The following is a 22455-nucleotide window of genomic DNA, read 5'->3' as shown; positions in this document are numbered from 1 at the left end:
AGGCTGAGGCAGGAGAATCGCTTGAACTTGGGAGGCGGAGGTTGCAGTAAGCTGAGATCATGCCACTGCACTTCAGCCTGGGCAACAGAGAGAGCCTCTGTCTTAAAAAAAAAAAAAAAAAAAAAAAAAAAAAAAAACATTGAAATTAAAATTATAAAAAAAGACAAGTGATAATGGCTCAGCCAACATCTTACAGAAATGCATTATGCAGTTTATCTTACTATTAAAACCTCCAAAAGTGAAAACTCAATGTAAATTATTGTAGTGGCTTTCATCCCCAATACATTGTTTTTTGTCAGCACCAGTGCCCACCCCTCTGTGTGTAACACAGGATGCTTACGTCAAACTCATTAAGAGCCGCAGCCAGCTCGCCGATGCCCGTGTGGCCTTTGGCTTCGTCAGTGGGCGAGGTAGCTTGAGCAGCATTGGAGATGCCAGCAATGGCTTCCTGGACTTGTTTGAACACATAATCTCGGTTGGCTCTCGTAGCGGCAACATCTGGGTGACGGAGAAATGCTTGAGAGGCCGTGTACAGCATTGTGGCATTCTTCTTCAGAGCCCCGCGGGCGGCTGCCATCTCATCCCGACAGTGAGGATCCTTCAGCTCCTGTGTGTGTAACGCAAGAAAGCTGTCACACACATGAAGTTTGTATGGAAATATCTGCAACAGAGCTTGGAGTCACGGACTCTTATTAACACACTGAACCTGAGAAACCCTTGTGCTGTTTCTAGCTGCCAGGCCTATGCATATACTGTTTCATGTGTTTGTTTTATAGAGACAGAGTCTGGCTCTGTCACCTAGGTTAGAGTAACTATGTCATCGAAGCTCACTGCAGCCTCCATTTCCTGGGCCCATTGATCCTCCCTCTTCAACCTCTTAAGTGGCCAAGACTACAAGTGCATGCTCCCATAACTGGCTACTTAAAAAAAAAAAAAAGTCTAAGTGGGGTCTGGCTATGTTGCCCAGGTGGGCCTTGAACTCCTGGCCTCAAGGGATTCTCCCGTCTCTGCTTCCCAAAGTTCTGGAATTATAGCCATGAGTGACTGCGCCTGGCCTGTTGTCCCTTCTATGTGAAACGCCTGAGCTTTCCTCCTCTGCCCTACCCTTTCACCTGACAGGGCTCCAGTGACTTGACACATCCTCCACCCAACTTTCTAAGCTGTGTCACCTTTTATCTGTTACCAGAAGACACTGTTCCTCTTCTATCACTAACACTCATCCTACTTAACTGTATTATTTGACCACTTATTCCTCTTCTATAACATGCCTCTAATGACAGCAGGGAGCCCTATTTGTCTTATTCAGTGGCTCTTTAGTCATTAGCACAGCAGCTGGCCTGTAAGAAGCACTCAATAAAATATCGCCGAAAGAATATAAAAACCAAGCCACCAACAAGGTAAGTGGATTGCATGGGCTACAGAGTTAGTTAGGAACAGAGAGAAAACCTGAAAACTTCAATCTTCTGAGGTCCTACTGCTTTCATATTCAATTACAGTTACAAACATGGGAAACCAAACTTCTGGCTTTTGCTCAGTATATCAATGCCTCTTCATTATCATTTTCAGATTAGGCTTCTTTCTTTGTTGTTGTTGACAGCCTCGAATGGCAGCTCGTCATTAAGTATAGAGAACAGAAAATAACAGGCCAAAAATGATTTGTTTTCCTAGTTTTGGAGGACAAGATCAAACCATGAGGGAGTCTCTTTATTTCCATCTTTAAAGACTGTTGTTAAGAAAACGTTCACACCATTTTCAGAAATGTGAAAGCAGTGATGCTCTCTGAGAGCCATGCTGGATTGCCAGATGTGTATCTCTGGGAGAATATTCTTTCGGCTGTAAAATATCAGTAAAGGGCATTTGAACCACTGGGCTTCTCTTCCTATTTGCTCATTTGGCACATGATAGAGGAATGGCCTGACAACAAGAAATGACAGCTTCTGTTTTGTTGGTCAAAATAATTCTGAGACAAGCATGTTATAGTTGGTATCTACGATTGTCAAGAAAATTGGCAATAAATAACGAATAATTTACTGAACCCTCTTTTTCCCCTTTGCTTAAGCTTTAAAAGATGGATGCTAGCTAACACAATTTCGAAATCGGGCTCATTTAATTTGAGCCCTAGAGATGAAAGTGGATAAACAGGTAACAAATATTTGAATGTATTTTCTGTGCTAGGCAATGATTTGGCCAGGAGAGGTAGGTTTCTTCTAAACAGTCATGAAAGACTTTATTAACCTCAGAACACCTGGTCCAGAAATTCCATTCCTTGGTATCTACACTAAAAAATATATAATAAAAAGATAAAAAGAAATGGAAATACAGAAGTGAGAAATGCAGGCTGGGAAACTCCATAAAGATACTTGAATAAACATTTTTTAATCATAAGAAAAAAACTGGAAACAGTCTATTGATTTATCAAGAAATGGTTGAAAAAACTACTGAAACATTTGTTTAATGGAGCATGTGATAATTAAAATAGTTTCCAAAAATTAATAACACAAATAATATTTATAAGATTAAAAAAGCAGAATACAATATGCATAGTTGTATGCATAAATACATTAAAATGTGAAGATAAATATGTGAAAGCAAATATACCAAAATATCAGCACCATATTCTTTGTGGGTATTATGTGTTTTTCCCCCTTCTTTCTGTTTTACTGTTTTTCTAAATTTTCTTGAAAGAGTCTGAACTAACAATCAATTCAAAACAAAGTATTAGTGAAATAAAAATAAATAATGTAGGCATTTTCATATAAACATCATATACATTCTCATGACTTTTAATGTCAGCTACATGCTGATGACCCATGTTTCCATCTCCAGGCAACATTTCACTTCTAGCTGACGTTTCAATGTGTATATCTCAAAATCAGCATCTCTGTGTTGGTTATTTTAGGTGTCAACTTGACTGGATTGAGGGGTGTCTCGAAGGCTGATGAAGCATTATTTTGGATATGTCACTGTGAAAGTGTTTTAATGGGCAACCAGCACTTGAGCCAGTGAATTGAGTGGGGAAACTCCACCCTCAATGTAGGTGGGCACCATCCAGTCGGCTGGGGGCAAAGACAGAACAAAAAGGTGGAGGAAGGATGAATTCATTCTCTCTCTCCCTTCCAGAGCAGAACACCCTTCTCCTTCTGCCCTTGGATGTCCGAACACCAGGTTCCTAGGACTCTAGACTCTGGGGCCTGCAACAGTAACCTCCTGGGGCGCTCTATCTCTCTCTCACCTTTCAGAGTAACTTTGCTCCTGTTTATATTACACGTTGGGCTACCATAAAAGATTCCTTCTGAACAAGGAATTCTGCTGATACAAACACACTTAAAAATAACCACAAAAACTAAAATCACATTTATGTGCCTGTCACACAAAGGACTAGCTCTTGGTTAAGTTCTTAATCCCAGCCTCACTTCAGCCTGGCACAGAATGAACATTCAATAAACGTTTATTGAATGGAACTTTCCTGTTGGTCAGAGAGAAAGTTAGAGAAAGTAGGAATGGTCCAAAATGTTTACAAAAAAAGTTCTGCAAGCAGTCGAGAGGATGGATGAAAGGATTTTAGTAGATCCTTCCACACTTGGAAATATTTTTTCTATGGCGAAAGAATAAAAATCCACTCTTTGGAAACAAAATACTAAAGGTATCCAATGAGAGAGCTAGCTGAAACTGAGAACTCTAAACAAAAGGGAGGATGATACAGTTTGGCTCTGTGTCCCCATCCAAATCTCAGCTTGAATTGTCATCCCTACATGTGGAGGGAGGGATCTATAATCCCCACGTGTTAGGGACAGAGGTGATTGGATGATGGGGGCAGTTTCCTCCATGCTGTTCTCATGATAGTGAGTCAGTTCCCATGAGTTCTGATGGTTTTATAAGGCAGTTTTCCCAGCTCTTGCTCACTCTCTTTCCTGCCACCTTGTGAAGGTGCCTACTTCCCCTTCTGCCATGATTGTAAGTTTCCTGAGGCCTCCCAAGTCACACGGAACTGTAAGTCAATTAAATCTCCTTCCTTTATAAATTACCCAGTCTTGGGGCACTTCTTTATAGCAGCATGAGAATGAACTAATACTGAGGCTGAGGAGATCCAGGCCACACACCACCATCAGAGTGACTCACGCTCACCTGCGCTCTTCCTGACCCTTTTTCCCTCCCTTCTCTTCCTTTCTCCCCTCCCCTTTTCCCCCAGTTCTCTCTTTCTCTTTCTCCGTGCCCCTCACCTGCCTTTCCTCTCATTTTGTTCATGTTTTCTTCTCTTTCATAGACGTTTCATCCCACATACTACACATCCTGGGAGTGCATATGTGTGGTGGAGTTCACAAGAGTAGGAGATTAAAAAGTGGGGGCAAAGGGTAACATCCAGAGACTGACCACAGCATTACCCCACAGTTTAGTATTTTTTTATTTGATATCAGAGCTGTGCTTCTAGAGGGAATAGAAGATTAGAGTGTAGTGGGGCTAGCAGGGTGGGTCCCACCAGTGAAGCAGGTGATCTGTGGCCAGCGAGTGGTCCAGAGCACACCATGGCATCACAACTGGCCCCTGCAGGAAGCAGTCTTTGTCATCATAGGTTCTTAGAGCATCTGATAGCAAGTAGATGCAGTTGATCCACTGTTCAGGCCTGTAAAGCTACATGCTTATGTAAACTCACCCATTTCCTCCCCTAGCATTTCCAAAATCTTTCTCACCTGTTGTCTTCTTGCTGCTACATAGTTAAGTTTCACCATCTCTTTTCCAAACTCTTTAAAACGGTTTGCAAGGTCTTGCTCATTTGTAGCATTTTTGACAGCTTCCAGGGCCTCTTCCACCTGCAGTGGTGAAAAAAAACCATACTTATTAGTGGATAGTATTTAAAAATTATTTAATATGTTACAAATGGAATTTGTACCAAAAAACTCTAAAACACTAGTATGTGTTAACATGTAAATGAAAAAAACAGGAGAAGAGTACCTCTAACAATCATGTGTAGTCAGATTAAATAGTTGTTCAAGACTTACAAAATATTCTGTATATAAAAGAAAACAAATGCTGAGCTGGTGAATATAAAATCCTATATTTATTATATTTTATTGAAGTATGATTTGGAAAGAATGTCAACCTTTAAGCAGAAACACTAAGGAATATATTTGAGAACAAATACTGAAGTTTAGAAAAAATTCTATACATCTTCAGAAGAGACAGTGGTGTACAGACAAACGACTGGAGAAATTCCTGAGCTGCTGAAAATTTAGGACAGCATGAATCTGCAACCAATGTTGACAACATCTCTAGGACTGGGACTAAAGAATTATAATTTTAAACTGAGTTTATACCTTTCCATTAATTCCTTGAAAGCAAGTGAATTTGAAGTTTGGCTGCTATTGGAAGGTGGCATCAACTGGAGTGGAATGCGGGTGGACAGGATGATGGCAGGCACACTGCCCGACCCACGTACCTTCCAGATCCCTGCAAACTGTCTCAGTGAACTTTTCCATAGCAGCATTAGACCCGAATTATAAATTTCATCAAATTCCAAAGGATGAAATTTATAATTCAGGTCCAATGCTGCTATGGAAAAATTTAAAGTTTGAGAAGAATTATTCTCCCCTCCAAAATGATCTTAATTTTAATATGGTGTGAAAATTTCCAAAATTGGTAAACCTTTAAGTTATACCATCTGTGGGCACAATTAAACTAAAATTAAGATATCGTGGTGAAGGAGTCCGCTAAGTCACTGTAAGGTAGCATTTTTATAAAATTAATTTCATCAGTGGAAATAGCCAAGAACAGAATCCTGAGTGGATAAAGCACAAGACAGACATTTTTTTTTTTTTTTTTTGCACAATCAACTGTTCTTAAACATGAAGGGAGTCTGATAGAGACCCCTGACTAGTTCCATTTCCACAGAGAGGAAGGGAGCGAGAAGGCAGCTTTGAAAGAAAGAGTAACGAGAAATGTAGGAAATACTTGGGCAGAATTCAGATTGGCTCCTGTAATTTTGAGAAAATTAAAGGGCATTATAGAGAGAGTACACTGTTTGACAATTTGGAAACACAAATGACAACTAAAATGGCTGAAAATAACCATAGATTATATTAACTCAGATCTGGACTTAAGTGAGGCTTGACGCAATCACAAAGATGGCTAATTTCACTTCTTTATCAAGTGCACTGAGCAAAGGAAAAGAGTATGTATTTAAACCCATAACAATGAATATCATCCAGTCTTTTGTCCCAGAGATATGTAATATCATTCAATTTACGAAATAGGCTAACTCAGTAAGGAAAGAGTTGTAACAAGCAAAGGAAGTTATTTGGAATGATGGTGGTGGCAGGGGTGGGAGTGTAAGTTAATCTAGATGCCACATAATGCTTATGTCCTGGATTGGGAAAATTAAGTTTCCATTCTCATCTTCTATGGAAAGTTTGCATCTTCTTTTTTTCCTAATTATAAAAGTATAAAATGATGATGTAACTCCTCAATATTAGTCATTCCCAATGCTTATCTAGGCTCTAATAGGGCTCATGTAAAACAAGGAAGTACAGTTGAAAAAGAAACTGTCATGTTTAGGAGATTTTTTTAGGTACTCAAGTCAAATTACATTTTATAGTATGGAAAGCCACATTTAAAACATTTTCATAGTTTAATGAGAATTTCATACCTCAAATCTTTAAAACACCAAAATCAATGGTGTCGTATATTCTAATAGATTTATAATCATCTTAACTTGGCTATCAACAACATCGTTGAAAGGACAGTTCTTGGCAGCTAATTTGTTCCTGCTGCTTATTTGAGATGTAAATCTTTTCTCAAGACATAAAAACTGGTTCCAGGGAATTGTAAAATAATTATCTCAGAGGGAGCTAAATTCTGGATTTGTTTTCTAATATATATAAACCAGGCTTCTCATCAGCTGTTAATCAGACCAATTTAGAATATTTATTTTACTGTGTTACACATAACTGATTTTCTCATCGGTTTTCTCTGAAGATCTAGATGCCAGTTTTAATTCGTTCTTATAATTCAATGAAATATTTTTCCAAAGAAACACCAAGAATTGGGTCTTTCTGTGTAAAGGTAAACTTAGTTATATGCAGAGTTTGAATCCAGAAGGATCTAAGAAGTCTAAAAGTCCTCATAAAGTGTCATGGGGCAGAGTCTGTCCAAGGTCCCACAGAAATAAAGGAAACGGAACCAAAATCTGGATTATGGACACATACTGCTAGTAGATAGATGAGAGATGAAGACAGATGGATGGATGGATGGAGAGATAGACAGACAGATAGATAGATAGATAGATAGATAGATAGACAGAGAGAGAGACAGATAGATGATAGAATATTGAAGGGACATAGAAAAAGAAGAAAAAATAAGTTTAGTAAACAGACTCTATGGACAATTCAAAATTAATATAAAAATCAAGTTTCAGGGCCAGGTGCGGAGGCTCAAGCCTGTAATCCCAGCACTTTGGGAGGCCGAGGCGGGTGGATCACAAGGTCAAGAAATCGAGACCATCCTAGTCAACATGGTGAAACCCTGTCTCTACTAAAAATACAACACATTAGCTGGGCATGGTGGTGCGTGCCTGTAATACCAGCTACTCAGGAGGCTGAGGCAGGAGAATTGCCTGAACCCAGGAGGCGGAGGTTGCGGTGAGCCGAGATGGTGCCATTGCACTCCAGCCTGGGTAACAAGAGTGAAACTCCGTCTCAAAAAAAAAAAAAAAGAAAAGAAAAGAAAAAAAAAATCAAGTTTTTATTTTTGGTCAAAGATGTTTGGTTCTTTCAGGGCAGTGAAAGAAAGGAAATTGACTCCTATGGGCCAAACAAATACCTTGCTCTCAAACATTTACTGTCCATGGAGGAGTTCAGGACTACCAGTTGACCAAAGGGCAGTTTCTATACAGAAGTAGAACCTGGGACACTTTAGCCAAGATACACCTGTCTAGGCCCCACCATAAAAGATGTAAGTCCAACTGTGTGAGGAGGTCTATGAGGTCAGATTGGTCTGGGTTTGAACCCCGACAAGGTCATTGGCAAGCTCTGTGATCCAGGGCAAGCTATTTAACCTCTCCGATCTTCGAATCTTCATTAATAAAATGAGGGTAATTGTGTTTACACACTATGAACAGGTTTTGTGGGAATTAAAGGAGAAGAAATGCAAAATATCAAATGCTTAGCAAAACGTCTGGCAAGAATTAGGGGTTCATTAAATAGAGGCACTGACTTGCTGCATGGGGGAAAATGCCTTAATAATTTTGAAGATGACAGTTTTTATCTTACTCTTGGAGAGTCTGCAGATGACAAGGGCTCTGTGAGGACAAAAAGAAAGCTACAGAGAGAATATAGACAGCGGGCTGCCTAGTGATGCCTCTAAGAAGGACACTAGTGTCAATGGCTGAGCCCTTTGATAAGGGGCAGGTTTGGAGGGCGCTTATGTCCTGGATTGAGAAATGATTTCTAATGAGCTGGCATAAAGGGATCCCTCAGAGGCAGCTGTCATGCCCTTTAAAAATGCCCTCCTGATCTTGGACATGACAGTTAGCCATTATTCTCCCACTGACCAGGCTGGGCTTATAAACACCAAAGCCAGAACTCTGCTGAACCAGGTATTTTTGTCCTTAATATTTATAACCAGTGCATAGATAAAGCTGAAAATACTGACACTTCCAGAAAAGAAAAAAACACCAACATTTATCCCTGGTTTAGTGGGTTTAGAAATGATTTTCGGAACTTGTCACTTACAACTCTTAAATCTTGGTCTTCTCACAGGCCTGTTCAAAATAGCCTGTACCCCCATTCCTAAAGCAAGCCTGTCTGCCCCTATGATTTAGTCTAGAGCTGTGTCATATTGTTTGAGATAGTCTTAAATTAGTGTCTAATTTTCCTGGTTTAAACTGTGATTATTTACTTCAATATAAGAAAGCAGCCCTATAATTCTTTTATTCGTCAAGTATTTATGCAGACTCTGCCAGAGGTAGGCATCTGGGGATGGGATGGTGTGGAATTGAGCAGTCTGATACCTCCCCACCTGGCCTGTGTGTTCTGGTTCCCTGTAGAAAATTGCTGGTCACACCATTACTAGAAATCGTTGTTATGATCATTGTTTCTGTTTGGACAGACTGACCCTATTCCAGGTTTTACTGTTGATACCTACGTTGACTGGATTCTAAGTGACACTGATGAAACTACTTAACAGATCATATATTATCATATGTTAGAGATAATATATCAGCCTTGCCCCTGAGCTGATTAGTGCCCCAGTTCTATTACTCTACCTCCATACCCTGAGTATCTGTAAAATCTGCCTCTTTTTCATAATATGCACTACCATTGCCTTAGCCAGCTTTTCATTTATTCACCGGCATGGATAACTTTAACAGTCTCTTTATGTGCCCCTCTTCTAATTCCTTCTCCACACTGCTACCAAAATTATTTTTCTAAATCACAAATCTGAATCCAATTCTTAGTACTACTCAATGGCTCCCCATTCTCTCCATAGAGTACAAACTAATTATCATGTTATCCAAGACCCTCCATAACCTGGACTTCTGTTCAACCTTGTTATTGCCTCTCCCCACCTTGCCCACTATGCTCCAATAACAGAATCACCGGTGTTTCAAACACTCCAAGGCTCTTCCCTTAATCTCGTGCCTTTGTTCTTTCCTTGGTTCGTAAAGCTCTCCATAGTTGAAATCTGTTGCTTGACCCGAATCTATTATCTCTTCTTATGGAAATAAAACCCTATTTTCCATCAGCAACATACTCTTTTCCTGCATAGGTTATCAAATCCAAATTTACCTTTTCTGCTCGCACTGTGCAAATATGGATGGGTCCCTGGAATATGCCTCCCTTCCTCGTTGGCCTGATGTTAAGCTTTGTCAGTGGATGGTGTTGCATAGCTGCTGCCAGAGGAAAGGGTGTGGTTCCTGGTTCTGGTGTGCTCCTTCAACAGGCTCCTGCAGCAGGGGTAGCTTCTCCAGCACCAGGTGGCCAGCAGCTTCCCTCAATATGCCCCTCTTGGCAGTTCTGTAGCAGAATGCCTCCAGTGAGACACCCTTCCATGAGCAGCTTTCCAGAAAGGGCAGATTTCTAGCAAGCTCCATTATATTGTGTGGCACCTTAGTGACTCCTCTGTCACCAAGTGATCCAAAGCCACACTCTCCAATAACATCTGGATCTCAGCCCTGGTGGTGGTGGGGGGGGGCTCCTCCCTAGAGTGCTTTATCCCAGCCCCAGGGGTAGCAGCTGCTCCTCATATCTGCCATTCCCATATTCCTTAGAGTTCTCTTCACTTCTTATGAGCAAATCCTTTGCTATTTCAAATTGCTATTAGCCTTAAGAATTCTTTAAATGTTCCCTGTTTAAATAACCATGTGGTTTTGTTCTCATCATTGGACAGAATGATTCATCCCACAACTCTTTGATGGGGCCAACTCTTTCCAGTTATCCCCAACTTTCTGCCCCCAGTTTGGACTTGAGACTCTGTGTTATTTAACCTGGGCCCAGTGACAGGTTCTAGGAAAGGAAAACCTCATTTAGTGCAATGAGTCCCAATCTTGAGACCTCCCTCTCCCAGACACATCATCCTTTCTCATGTTATCCTAAATCGTGCAACAATACAATGCGGATGAATTGATCCCATTTCCAGGTTGGGCCGAGCAAAGAGTAGGAGTCCTGATTATGTTAGGTAAGAAATCAGCAAATTCTGTTGCCCCTTAAATAATTAACTCAGAGATAGGCACATGTCTGAGAGACCAATTGTGCCTAATAAGATTGTAGAACTTGGTTTTTGTTTTTTTTTTCTATCAAGAAAGAGAATTTTCTCTTTTGTGCTATCTTTAGTCTAGGAACATACAATCTTCAAAATGATTGGCAACTGCTTTGAGACTATGAGGCCCCCTCTAAGGGGCAACAGAGAACAGAGCCCTCAGTGAGGAGGAGAAAGAAAGAAAAACCTGGTTTTCATCACACTTTTGCACCTTGATCAAGCCTTGCCTGAAGCTATTACCTCTGGACGTTTAATCTGGCGAGCCAAAGTACTCCTGTTTAAGAAAAACTAGGTAGAATTAGGTTTTCTGTTATTTACAAAAGAAAGCATCATAATTCTATTTTCCTTATGGGTGAGACTACTTCCTAACACGCATTGCACTCTTTGCTAATGTCCTAATGTATCCCCAGTAGCCTGTAAGGTTTTGAAGGCAGGAGCCTAGTCTCATTCACCCTTGAAGTAATACATATTGGCACAGTGTTTGGGATATAGTCAGCACCTAATAAGTAGTTCTTAAATGTATAACTGAATAAATAAACAATGAATAATGCAACGGCATGAAGCTAATACCACGAAAGCTATGACAGAAAAGGTACGCTAAAAACCTGGGCCATATTTTCTGCATTTATGAGGAGAGATGAGGCTATTTTATATAATATCAGTTGACAGTTGTTATTCAAACACAAGAGTCACACTAGAACTTCAGGACTAAACAGCAGACTTGAGAAATAATAAGCTACTGAGGCTGCATGAGACTATTTGATGCTAAACTCACAAAGTCACATTTAATGTTAAGATCATCATGTCTCATCAGTGCCCCCCACCTCCACCAAAGAACAGCAGCACTAGACGTGGCCTCTAGATGTGGCCTCTGGTAGCCACTAAGGAAACTTGACCTCTTGAGAAGCTAAGGGTTGCTATTTTTCTATCTTGCTATTTCATTTTCTAAAGAGAAATTATCAAATTATCAAGAGCATCCTCATCCCAGGATCTAGCTTGAGGATGGAAAGAAGGTGACTGTTTTCTCTGACATACACATCTAGATGAGTTTATGTGTAGTACTATCGCTCATGCTAGTAATTGACAATATAATCTGATTACACTAGTTCAGAGGGAAACTAATGTAATAAATAAATGTCCCTCTTCATGGTCACTGATTGACCTGCAGGATTCCTTTAAAATCCCAGGATGCCATATATCAACCTAACACACTGACAATGTGAACAGATTGCAGGTTATTCCAGGTATCTGGCTAGGAAATCATTTGCCAGCAACTTCAACGGTAAAATTGATTATAATTCAGTATTTTTAAATGGTGTCTGAAATATAAAGGATTACCTTGGCTTTACTCAGGAACATTAAATTCTCACTTGGGTGCTAACTGGACAACGGAACTCTAAGTCACCCACTGTTCCATCACTATCCTCCTGAATTTAAAGTCATAGCAGCAGCAAAGACCTTTTGCAGTCATGTGAATCTTTAATATGTTCAAAGGAGAACTCAATTTAAAGTACCACAAGTAGGCCCGGTGTGGTGGCTCAGGCCTGTAATTCCAACACTTTGGGAGGCTGAGGCGGGCAGATCATGAGGTCAGGAGTTCAAGACCAGCCTGGCCAACATAGTGAAATCCGTCTCTACTAAATATACAAAAATTAGCCGGGCATGGTGGCGGGTGCCTGTAGTCCCAGCTACTTGGGAGGCTGAGGCAGAAGAATTGCTTGAACTTGGGAGTTGGAGGTTGTAGTGAGCCGAGATTGCACCACCGCACTCCAGCCTAAGCAACATAGCAGGACTCTGTCTCAAAAAAAAAAAAAAAAATAGTACCACAATATTTGCATGATAGAACAAGTAGCATAACTTGAACACCTAATGTCTATATGTTATCTGGGAAGAACTCCTCAGTAGCCATTTAAATTTTAGCTCCTAAATAAAATTGTCAAGTAGCAGAATGCGAAGACCTACGCACTGCCAAACCACATGACCTCTGCAGGTATCCTAACCCTTTACTCATTTTTAGAGGCTGAACAACATTTGGCCATGTTTACTCAAATGACTATTCTTCATCAAACTGGCAAACTGCTGATGAAAAAACATGAATATAAGTTGCTGTGAAAATCTCCATGCAAGTTACTCAGAGATGAGAGAAATTAACATCTGGGAAGAACACACATAAAACTTTGACATATGGCCTAAAAGATAAAAGTAGAATGCGATGTGTAAGACTTAAGGTAAAAGAGACACACAGCAGTGAACACAGCAGGAGGCTGTAGCCTCACTATAAGGTATTACTCAATCTGAACCCAACTAGAAAACCAGTCTCCACTTTACTCTTATTAGAAAGCAACTGTTGCTCTTTTCTTTCTCTGATTTATCATCCAAATGGTAAAGAAACTCATTGTTTATTTTAAAAAGTCCTTGAGAAAGGGGCATTTTCTAAATTGCTTCATCAAAACATGTAAAGATATTTGATATCTCCTTCATCCTGAGTTACAGAAAAACAAATAAATAGAAGCTTGCGGACAATACGTCACTTCATCAGTCCTGAGAAGATACGCTTCTGCACAAAAGAACCGACATACGACTGAGTAGAATTATGTGCTATGTTCATTTGCAATGAATTGTTGGCATGTTGTCCTTTTTTCAGGGGTGGGGGCAATAGCTCATGAAAGAAAACACTGACTGATCTGAATCCAAAGTGTGACACAAGCTACGATCAGTATTTCAGTGATGGCCCCAGAAACTGTAGTTCCTCACTTACTCCACAAGAGAGCAACATTCCACCACAGCTGTTTGCTACAGACTCTGCACTCTAACTAGAACAAATGTGTTATTTAGTCTACAATCATTTTTAATTTTACTACTGACAGTCTGACAGGACTGCTTAATATTGCTTAGTTGACCTTTCCATGATTTTGTGCTAAATCTTTTTTTTTTTTTAATTCCCTTACTGGGCTGTGTGCAGAAGAGATTGCAATTGACTCCCCGCTGGAGCAGGCTGCTGTAATCTGATGAGCCAACATCACTGGTCAAAACAGGTGGGCTGAAAGGCAGGACTGCAGGAGGCAACTGGTGCCACCCACAGCGTCATCGCTCTGGATTTATCACACTTCTCGAGTGTGGAGTGTAGGCAGTTCAGTAAGGATATTCAGCCCGTCATCACTCCCTGACAGTTGCTGACAGACCTTCCGCAGCACAGCACTGACATGTGAGATGTAAGGTTAATTTTGTTAGGTTCAGTCCTATTATTTTTTTGCTGGGGTGAAGGATGATTGTCCTTCTCTGTAAAGGCGTATCTAAAAATATTGCCTTCGAAGACTAAGTAGGCTGTAAGGAAAAAATTAACAAAACATTTTTTCCCAAAATGGTTGAGAAGGAAGTTTTGTGTAGCTGAAAAGATGCATATAACAGAGAGGGCGGGAGGAATGACAGCCTACAAGTGTTTTGAGTCATCTTACACTCCCTGCTCAGCAGCCATTGACAGAACACTCACTTTGTGCAGTTCTCTGGGATAAGTGCTTCAGAGGAATCATCCCCATTCAAACCTCCCCACAACCTCGAGGGCTGCTCTGCCGTTAGCCCCACTTGAACAGATGAGATATCTGAGATTTACCTGCTAGACAACAGCACAGCTGGCAAGTAGATATCAAATCAAGATTAAACCTAGTTAGTCTGACTCCAGCATTTAAACGGTTAACTCTAGTATTGTACTGCCTTTCAACATCCTCTGAAATACGCAGTCTCTCCTCAAACTGCTCACCTCATCCAATTTCAAGAGTCTTGCCTGGATTTTCATTCCCTGAAAAATTCCTAAGGAAAAAAAAAAAAAAGAAAACTTCCAAGCAGTTTCTTGGTGTCCCTTGTTCCTCAGGGACCTATATAGAAGCCATAAAGAGATATACTTCCTTTATGTTTATGGCTTCAGAACTCAGGCTGCAGATGTTGGAATTTGAAGCCTTTCAGGTTTTTCTAGAATTTATATATAATTTGAGAATCCTGGCTATTTTACTGGAGCCAACTTGGGTAAAAGATCCCGCTCAAGGCTTTTTGACAGAGTAATTATGATTTAAGTAATTTCTTGATGATCCCTCCTACTGAACAAATCTGAGCTCAATGGTGAGGTGAGAGCAGGCTCTCATTATTCATTTTCTATCTCCCCTGGCCCTCCTCATAACCTGCCTTCACTGATAAAGAAAATAAGACAGGAAGATTGGCTGATAGAAAACATGATAATCCAGGAATGCCCAGGACTGCTGGGAAAGCAAGCAAGCGATTGGTTGGTCCTCCAAAAAGGAAAACATGGTTTGCATCTCATCATCTAAGCACTCTGCGATCAGTCCAGGGTTGGTGCCCACTGTCCAAAAATCATATTTTACTGAGTGTATAGATTAGGAATTCCCTAAGCAGGGGCTATATTCCTATGCAGCTAAGTTACATCATCTTTGCTAAAGGGTTGAACCATCCTTGTTGCAACTAGATACCAATCAGCAAATAGGAAAACAGAAAAAGGACCAGTTGTCAAGGACTGGGGAAGTAGCCTTAATCTCGATTGCATTAAAATTTGTGATGAGAGCAGGGCTTCAATTCTATTAGGAAATAAAAGGATTAGAAGAAACCATGAAAAGCAAGGCACATATAATGGTGTTCTATGGGTTAGCGGGACAAGTATGTATCCACTCAGAGAACCAATCCAGATATGTTAGATGCCAGGCTGGGTGAAACAAGATTGACTTTAGCCATGGGAAGCATGGATAGGGCCCCTTTTTATTGCCATTATAGGGTTCAAAATCTATATATGTACAGGAGAGCAAGGCTAGAGTAGATGGCAAAATATATTCAACATGTAATCCACACTAAGGCGGGCACAGGTGATCAGCTGCTCAGCAGAGCTGACCCCAACCTGGATTACCACATGGACCAACACTGCTCTGATCTTGAGATGGGACAAAGGCAGTTCCACTCTGTCCAGGTTCTGTAGCCTAAAAGAATGTACTGTTAGAGACTCCAGGAAGTAAGGAGAAGTCTAAGCTCTCAGTTTTGAGGAGAAAAGAATAATTCAAGTGAGTCTTACAAAACTTTTTGAATATATTATTGAATATAATTTTATTATTAGAAAAAGTTGGGGGTGGGCACTACCTGGGCTGGTAACCAAGTGATCTGGTGAGCAATGAAACATCTAGAGTAGACGTCAGAGCTATAATACACATGGTCAACATTGCCACCCACATAAAGAAAGTTTTGACAAGTTCTACATACGTACAATTTTCAGATGGGATAAAAGTCTCATGACATCTGCCATGTCCGCAAGGATGAGTAAGCGTGTCACTGCCGAGAGCAAAGCCCTTGCCGCCCGCACCATGGTGCCGCGCTTTACCGATGAGCATGGGTCATCAGCAAACTCGGAGGAGGCGATACGCATCGTCTCACCTGGAAGACAGACACGGAGAGGCAGGTGGGTAGACAAGAGGCTTAGAGGCTGACAGTCCTAAATATCTGTGAATGGACAATTACTGTTTTTATTGTGAAACTCCGATTACCATGTGGTATTTCTGCTACCTCTAATGCATCAAAGAGCCCTTTGTCCGTATCAGTGCATATGGACAAGTACTGTGGACAAAACAAGGGGCTCATTTCACACTGAAGTATGAATTCATGCTTTTTACATCAATAAGGAATATCTTTAATTCCATTTGTCTAATAGTTGAGATGGATTTGCCTTGAGCTTAATCATCCTCTCTCCTCATTTGCCTTAGAACCAATGATACCAGGAAACTTACCATGCAACTCTCAGTTGAGGTATGGAGTCAATTGCTCCACAGAGAATTGAAAGTTAAGGCCTTGGCCTCATTAACACTGTACTCTTAATTGAGCTAATCAGACAGGAACACATTATAGAGGCACCCAAGATCTAATCTCCTAATCCTCTTAGTAACCTATTCTCTAATATAGAGAACATTTAGATTAGAACTAAACCAATTAAATGTTTACTAAACACACACTTGTGTCAGATTCTGTACTAGGCTCTGGAGTTACAAAGTTGACTAAGAACACCCAGGCACAAGGAGTTCACAGTCTCATGGGTAAACAGGTTGTCAACACATAATCAGAATACAGTAATTAAGTGCTGTAAGAGACAAGATTAAGAATGTAGGCAGGCCGGCACAGTGGCTCACGCTTGTAATCCCAACACTTTGGGAGGCAGAGGCAGGTGGATCACGAGGTCAGGAGTTCAAGACCAGCTTGACCAATATGGTGAAACCCTGTCTCTACCAAAAATATAAAATTTAGTTGGCCATGGTGGTGTGCACCTGTAGTCCCAGCTACTTGGTAGGCTGAGTCAGGAGAATCGCATGAACCCGGGAGGTAGAGATTGCCATGGGCCAAGATTGTGCCACTGCACTCCAGCCTGAGTGACAGAGCAAGACTATGTCTCAAAAAAAATAAATAATAATAATAATAAAAGAATGTAGGCAATAGAGAGGGGAGAGGTATTTGCTCATTTAGTGTGAGATGTGAGACTGGGGGGAAGTTGACCACTTTAGTGGGATGCAAAAAAGCAAGAGGTGTTCACCAGGGAAGCAACGGTGGGGAGCGCATCTCAGGCAGCATGTACACTTCATGGCTTTGAATCTGGAGCTCCATGCTAAGTATAGAGACTGCAGTTCTCTGGAAGGCCCCATGAGGAAGGGGGCTGGAGAGAGGCGGTAATGCCTGGAACACCATGTAAGAGGTTTGGATTGTATCCACAGCAGGGTGGGAAGTGACATTAATAGATTTTTATTTTTGGAAGATTGTTTTAGTCATATTACATAAAATAAACTGGAGGGGAAAAGACCAGGACAGAGAAATCAGTTAATAGGGTGAATGCAGTTTTAGTCTGAGAGAGCCGTGGTGAGAGTCTGGACCAAGGAAATGGGAGAGGGAGTATGAAATGCATCTGTGTGACACAACCAACCGATCTAAGGGCTCATTACATGTGAAGACCAGACAAAAGGTTCAAGCTGATGTTGAGGGCTGACACAATACCAGAGTCAGGTATATATTTGAACCAAGGGACCCTGGGAGTGGGAAACAGAGATAATTAACAAGGATTGAGGCTGATACCAAATCAGCAGGTGGATATCCACTTGGGGAAGTGAAAACTGTGAGAAAGCATAAATGGAGCTTCATATAGCAGAGTATACACAGAGGTGTAAAAGCATCAATAAACTTGAAAAGTACAGTTAATATAACAGATTTACAAACTCAAGATCAAACAATTTATTCAATTTTTATAGTAATGATTACTACCCACCTACTAAGCAAAATCTAGCTCATTTAAATAAAGCCAATAATAGCATGGAAAGTCTGTGCATCTTGTAACTAATCCTAAGTTATAAGAAAAAATTAAAAAACACCTCTTACCATTTTATAGGCCGATCAGAATATAAAGTCATTCTCTCAGAGAGTGTGATAGCTATTTAAACCCTCACAGTGATACTTTTTATACTTCGGAATGTGTGCATGTAGGGAAATATATTGCACTGTTGGATTTTTAAAAAGAGGCTACCATCTACAATAGCATTTTATATTGCTAACCAATTTAGCCTTTTTTGTCTAGGCACAAATAGCGTGATATATAACATCAACATGGGAGAAACTGAAAAATGCATTACTCTAGTGTCACAATGATGAATTTTAAAAATCCAAGTGTCCCACCCTTGCCACAGGGTTACGTAAATCTCCTCCTCTTGCCCCTATTCCTCCCAAATAAAGAGAGTCATTGGCAAGTATCTGTGTGGTGGGAGGAAGAAAGCCACCTTTTCCCCACTTTATACAGTGCAACTAGAAAGAACATTATACACTAAGGTAAATCCAATAAACTATTGAGAAAGGCACCACAAGCAGAGCTAGACAAATTTGTCTAAGGTATTCACAGACTAGCCAGCTACTGTTGAAATAGACCCATTTATTCAAGGGAAAGTGAGATGTATTGTGTACATGAAACCAGGTAGCTACATGGTTGATCCCAGTTCCTGGAGGTTAAATTGATGTGAGCCCTGGCAAGGCTAAGTAAGAGTAAGTTACTCAGGTAGGGCTATCCGTAGAACAGAGAGCCCCAGGAGGAGAGGCCAGTCACACCGCTTCCCTGCAGGTGGAGCTTGCGCATTACTTGAGGAACCATGCCTAATCCAATGTATTTTCAAGTTGAGACTGAACATTCAGAATGAACCAACATCATTCCAGAAGACATGCCAGAACGAGGGGCTCCGGAGGGCCCAAAACGACTCCTTCCATCTGTCTTAGGGGTACCAGCAGACATCTGGCAGAAGGGTAGTGGCACTTCATGCAGATGCCAGCCATCTGGTCAGCAATACTGCTTCGAAGCTGATGGGTGACACCTGTCAGAGCTCTCAGGTGGAGCTAATCAACCTGGGGCCCACAGCAAGCACTCCAGGAGTGGCTCGGCAGATGTCCATGAGAGGGAGACAGAGAAGACAGTCAGAGAGAGAAAAAGTGAGAGAGAGAGACCCACGTTAGAAAATGTCATCTGCCTTCCTGGATGGAAAACTCATACTAAATTCTGAGATTATTCTAAGATAAACAGAAGATGATTTCATTTCCTGTAAATTAAAACTAAAAGCTAATTTTAAGCAGATACAAATGATTTCGCATTAAGGTTTCCAAAGGAAAGGCAACCTCAAATCAGCTATAATTTTAATATGTCTTACATCCCAGCAGATTTAGCATTACTGAATCAAGCTGATAAGTTTATCAGGATAAAATTAGCTACTTTCCCAAGAATGTGGAGAAAATTGCTTTTTCTATAAGATTGACATATTTACTTAAGAAACAGCATGCATGTGTAAGAGGGAAATGGAGCGGTGAAGAGGGGGTGAAGAGATCTGCCTGCTTCTTTTATATACATTCTTGTTCAGTCTCATGTACTTGATGATAGACCTAACCCAGAGCAGCATTTCTACGGTAAAGACTTTGATGTCCTCACGCCACTACTACCTGCTGAAAAGAAGAAATATTAACATTACCGAATAAGTGACCAAGCACATGTATGTAGTGTTGCTGTATAAACGCTTATTATATAAGTATTGTTCTTAATGTAACTCATGGATGAAAAAGGATAAACAAAATCACATTGACCTGGGTTCAGATCCCGACTCAACCCCAACTATTACCAAATATGTCAGCTAATGCGTACTCAACCTCTGTGTTTCGGTCTTGCCAACTGTAAAATGACGGTGAAAATAATGATAGCCAGCTCACAAATGGCCATGAGAGTTAAAACTAGAGACAATGCATTCAAAGCACCCAGCATAGGGCCTTGCCCATAAAGGGTGATCATTATTCATTAATACCACTACCATCACCACCACCTCAATCCTCCAAAAACACGATAAGAAGAATTGGTGAACTCCTGGCTACAGGTTTAAAAGCATATATTTTGGTTGGTTTCACTTCTTGAGTTTCTTCCTTAGAAACAAGAAAACATATGCTCAATAAAAGTACTTACTGTTTGAAGATACAATATATACAAAAAAAAGGTGCTTGGCTTTTAAATCAGTGCTTATTCTGGTTCCTAGGCTACCCCTAATGGGGATGAATACATAATTGTGCATCAGCTTGAGGTAAGATCAACTCGAATGTGCAATGATGCAGGCCAGTAATAATAAATACAAGAAAAGGATGGCATGGGCCAGGTACAATGCCTCATGCCTGTAATCTCAGCACTTTGGGAGGCCAACGTGGGCAGATCACCAGACGTCGGGAATTTGAGACCAGGCTGACCAACATGGAGAAAACCCGTCTCTACTGAAAATACAAAATTAGCCTGGTGTGGTGGCACATGCCTTTAATCCCAGCTACTCAGGAGACTGAGGCAGAATAATAGCTTGAACCCGGGAGGCAGAGGTTGCAGTGAGACAAGATCATACCATTGCACTCCAGCCTGGGCAACAAGAGCAAAACTCTACCTTACAAAAAAGGAAAGAAGGAAAGAAAGAAAAGAAAGGAAGGAAAGGGAGGAAGGGAAGGAAGGAAGAAAGAAAGAGATGGCATGTGGAAGACAAAGCCTTAGGAACAGAAAAGTCAGGTAGGAAGCAGGACATGAACCAAAATGGCACAGGTATCCTGTGGCTCATTCCTCAAAGGATGGGCCTGCACACAAGGTCAGCACTCTTTAAATTCCTGACAACTGAACTACTGAAAAACTGTGAGAAGCAAGGAAAAAGGTGTGGCAAAAATACAGATTCAAAGAGTGTTGGGTGAAGAAAATGAAAACCTCAGAATCATTGATGGTCTCAGTGGATGAAGAGGATTTAACTCATTTTTTCTTCCAGCCTGGTCAACATCGTGAGACCCTATCTCTATAAAAAACTGTAAACATCAAATTGCCAGGGCAGTCCCTGCTACTCTAGAGGCTGAGGCAGAAGGATGACTTAGGCACAGGAGTTTGAGGCTGCTGTGAGCTGTCATTGCACCACTGCACTCCAGCTTGTGTGACAGAGTGAGACCTATCTCAAAAACAAAACAAGGTGCGGTGGCTCACACCCGTAATCCCAGTACTTTGGGAGGCCGAGGCGGGTGGATCATCTGAGGTCAGAAGTTCGAGACTAGCCTAGCCAACATGATGAAACCATGTCTCTACTAAAAATACAAAAAATTAGCTGAGCGTGGTGGTGGTGCCTGTAGTCCCAGCTACTTGGGAGGCTGAGGCAGGAGAATCACTTGAACCCGGGAGGCGGAGGTTGCAGCAAGCCAAGATTTCACCATTGCACTCCAGCCTGAGCAACAAGAGTGAAGCTCCATCTCAAAAAACAACAAACAACAAAACAAAACAATGCATTTCCTACACCTTGCATAGTAATTTACATTGTCAAAATTTTTGTTATAAAATAATTATGTGCTCCTTAAGAAAACTAAAAAAAAAAAAAAACAAAAAAAAAACACAATTAAAAAAGCCAAATGAGCATTTACATCATAATAACCAAGGATAATCACCAGGGACCAACTGATGAGCTAGCATCTAGAAAGTTCTACATGCCTATATTTTTAAACAGTAGTTTTCACATGTAATAGCTACAGCTGCATATCATCTTTTGTCTAAATGCATAATTCTCCTTTGTCTAATTACATGAATTATCCAACATATACTGATAGTTCATGTCTTTTATATTTCGCCCTGTATTACAGAATTCTTAGAAAAAATGAGGGAAGGCTGAGTGTGGTGGCTCACACCTGTAATTTCAGCACTTTGGGAGGCTGAGGTGGGCAGATCATTTGAGGACAGGAGTTTGTCGCCCAGCCTGGTCAACATGGTGAAACCCTCTCTCTACTAAAAATACAAAAATTAGCCAAGCGTGATGGTGGGAACCTGAAATCCCAGCTACTTGGGAGGCTGAGGCAGGAGAATCGCTTGAGCCTGGGAGGTTGCAGTGAGCAGATATCACGCCACTTCACTCCAGCCTGGTGACAGAGTGAAACTCCGTCTCAAAAAAAAAAAAAGAAAAAGATGAGAAAAAGAGCAAAAAATTCCAATCCTTGTAACCACAGTTTGTTCCCTCTTTGTGCTAACCTACACCTACCTAACAAACTCTTTTACACGTATTTTCCTTTAAGTACCAATCTTAAAGGATTCTGAAGAATGGATACTGTAAAGCAATGCGGGAACTAAAATGTGTTTTTAGAGAAGAAGGCAACATTAGTGAGGGAACC

General features: G+C 40.8%; 1 protein-coding gene across 5 annotated transcripts in view; it reads right to left on the bottom strand.

Annotated features, from left to right (window-relative positions):
* The window catches only part of CTNNA2 (catenin alpha 2), a 1139605-nt gene that overhangs the window by 770241 nt on the left and 346909 nt on the right, over positions 1-22455 (bottom strand). For all 5 annotated transcript variants that reach the window (XM_032243720.1, XM_032243721.1, XM_032243722.1 and 2 more), the window contains exons 4-6: positions 16007-16173; positions 4689-4808; positions 341-607 (exon numbers count right to left, since the gene is read on the bottom strand). In XM_032243720.1, coding sequence (XP_032099611.1) covers positions 341-607; positions 4689-4808; positions 16007-16173 — 554 coding nt within the window. The remainder of the gene's footprint in view (positions 1-340; positions 608-4688; positions 4809-16006; positions 16174-22455) is intronic.

This window comes from Sapajus apella, unplaced genomic scaffold (assembly GCF_009761245.1).
Source record: "Sapajus apella isolate SASKATOON/1434 unplaced genomic scaffold, GSC_monkey_1.0 scaffold52, whole genome shotgun sequence".
Lineage (NCBI taxonomy): Eukaryota > Metazoa > Chordata > Mammalia > Primates > Cebidae > Sapajus > Sapajus apella.
Note: the sequence above shows the minus strand (reverse complement) of the source record. Positions and strands in the feature narration are given on the sequence as shown.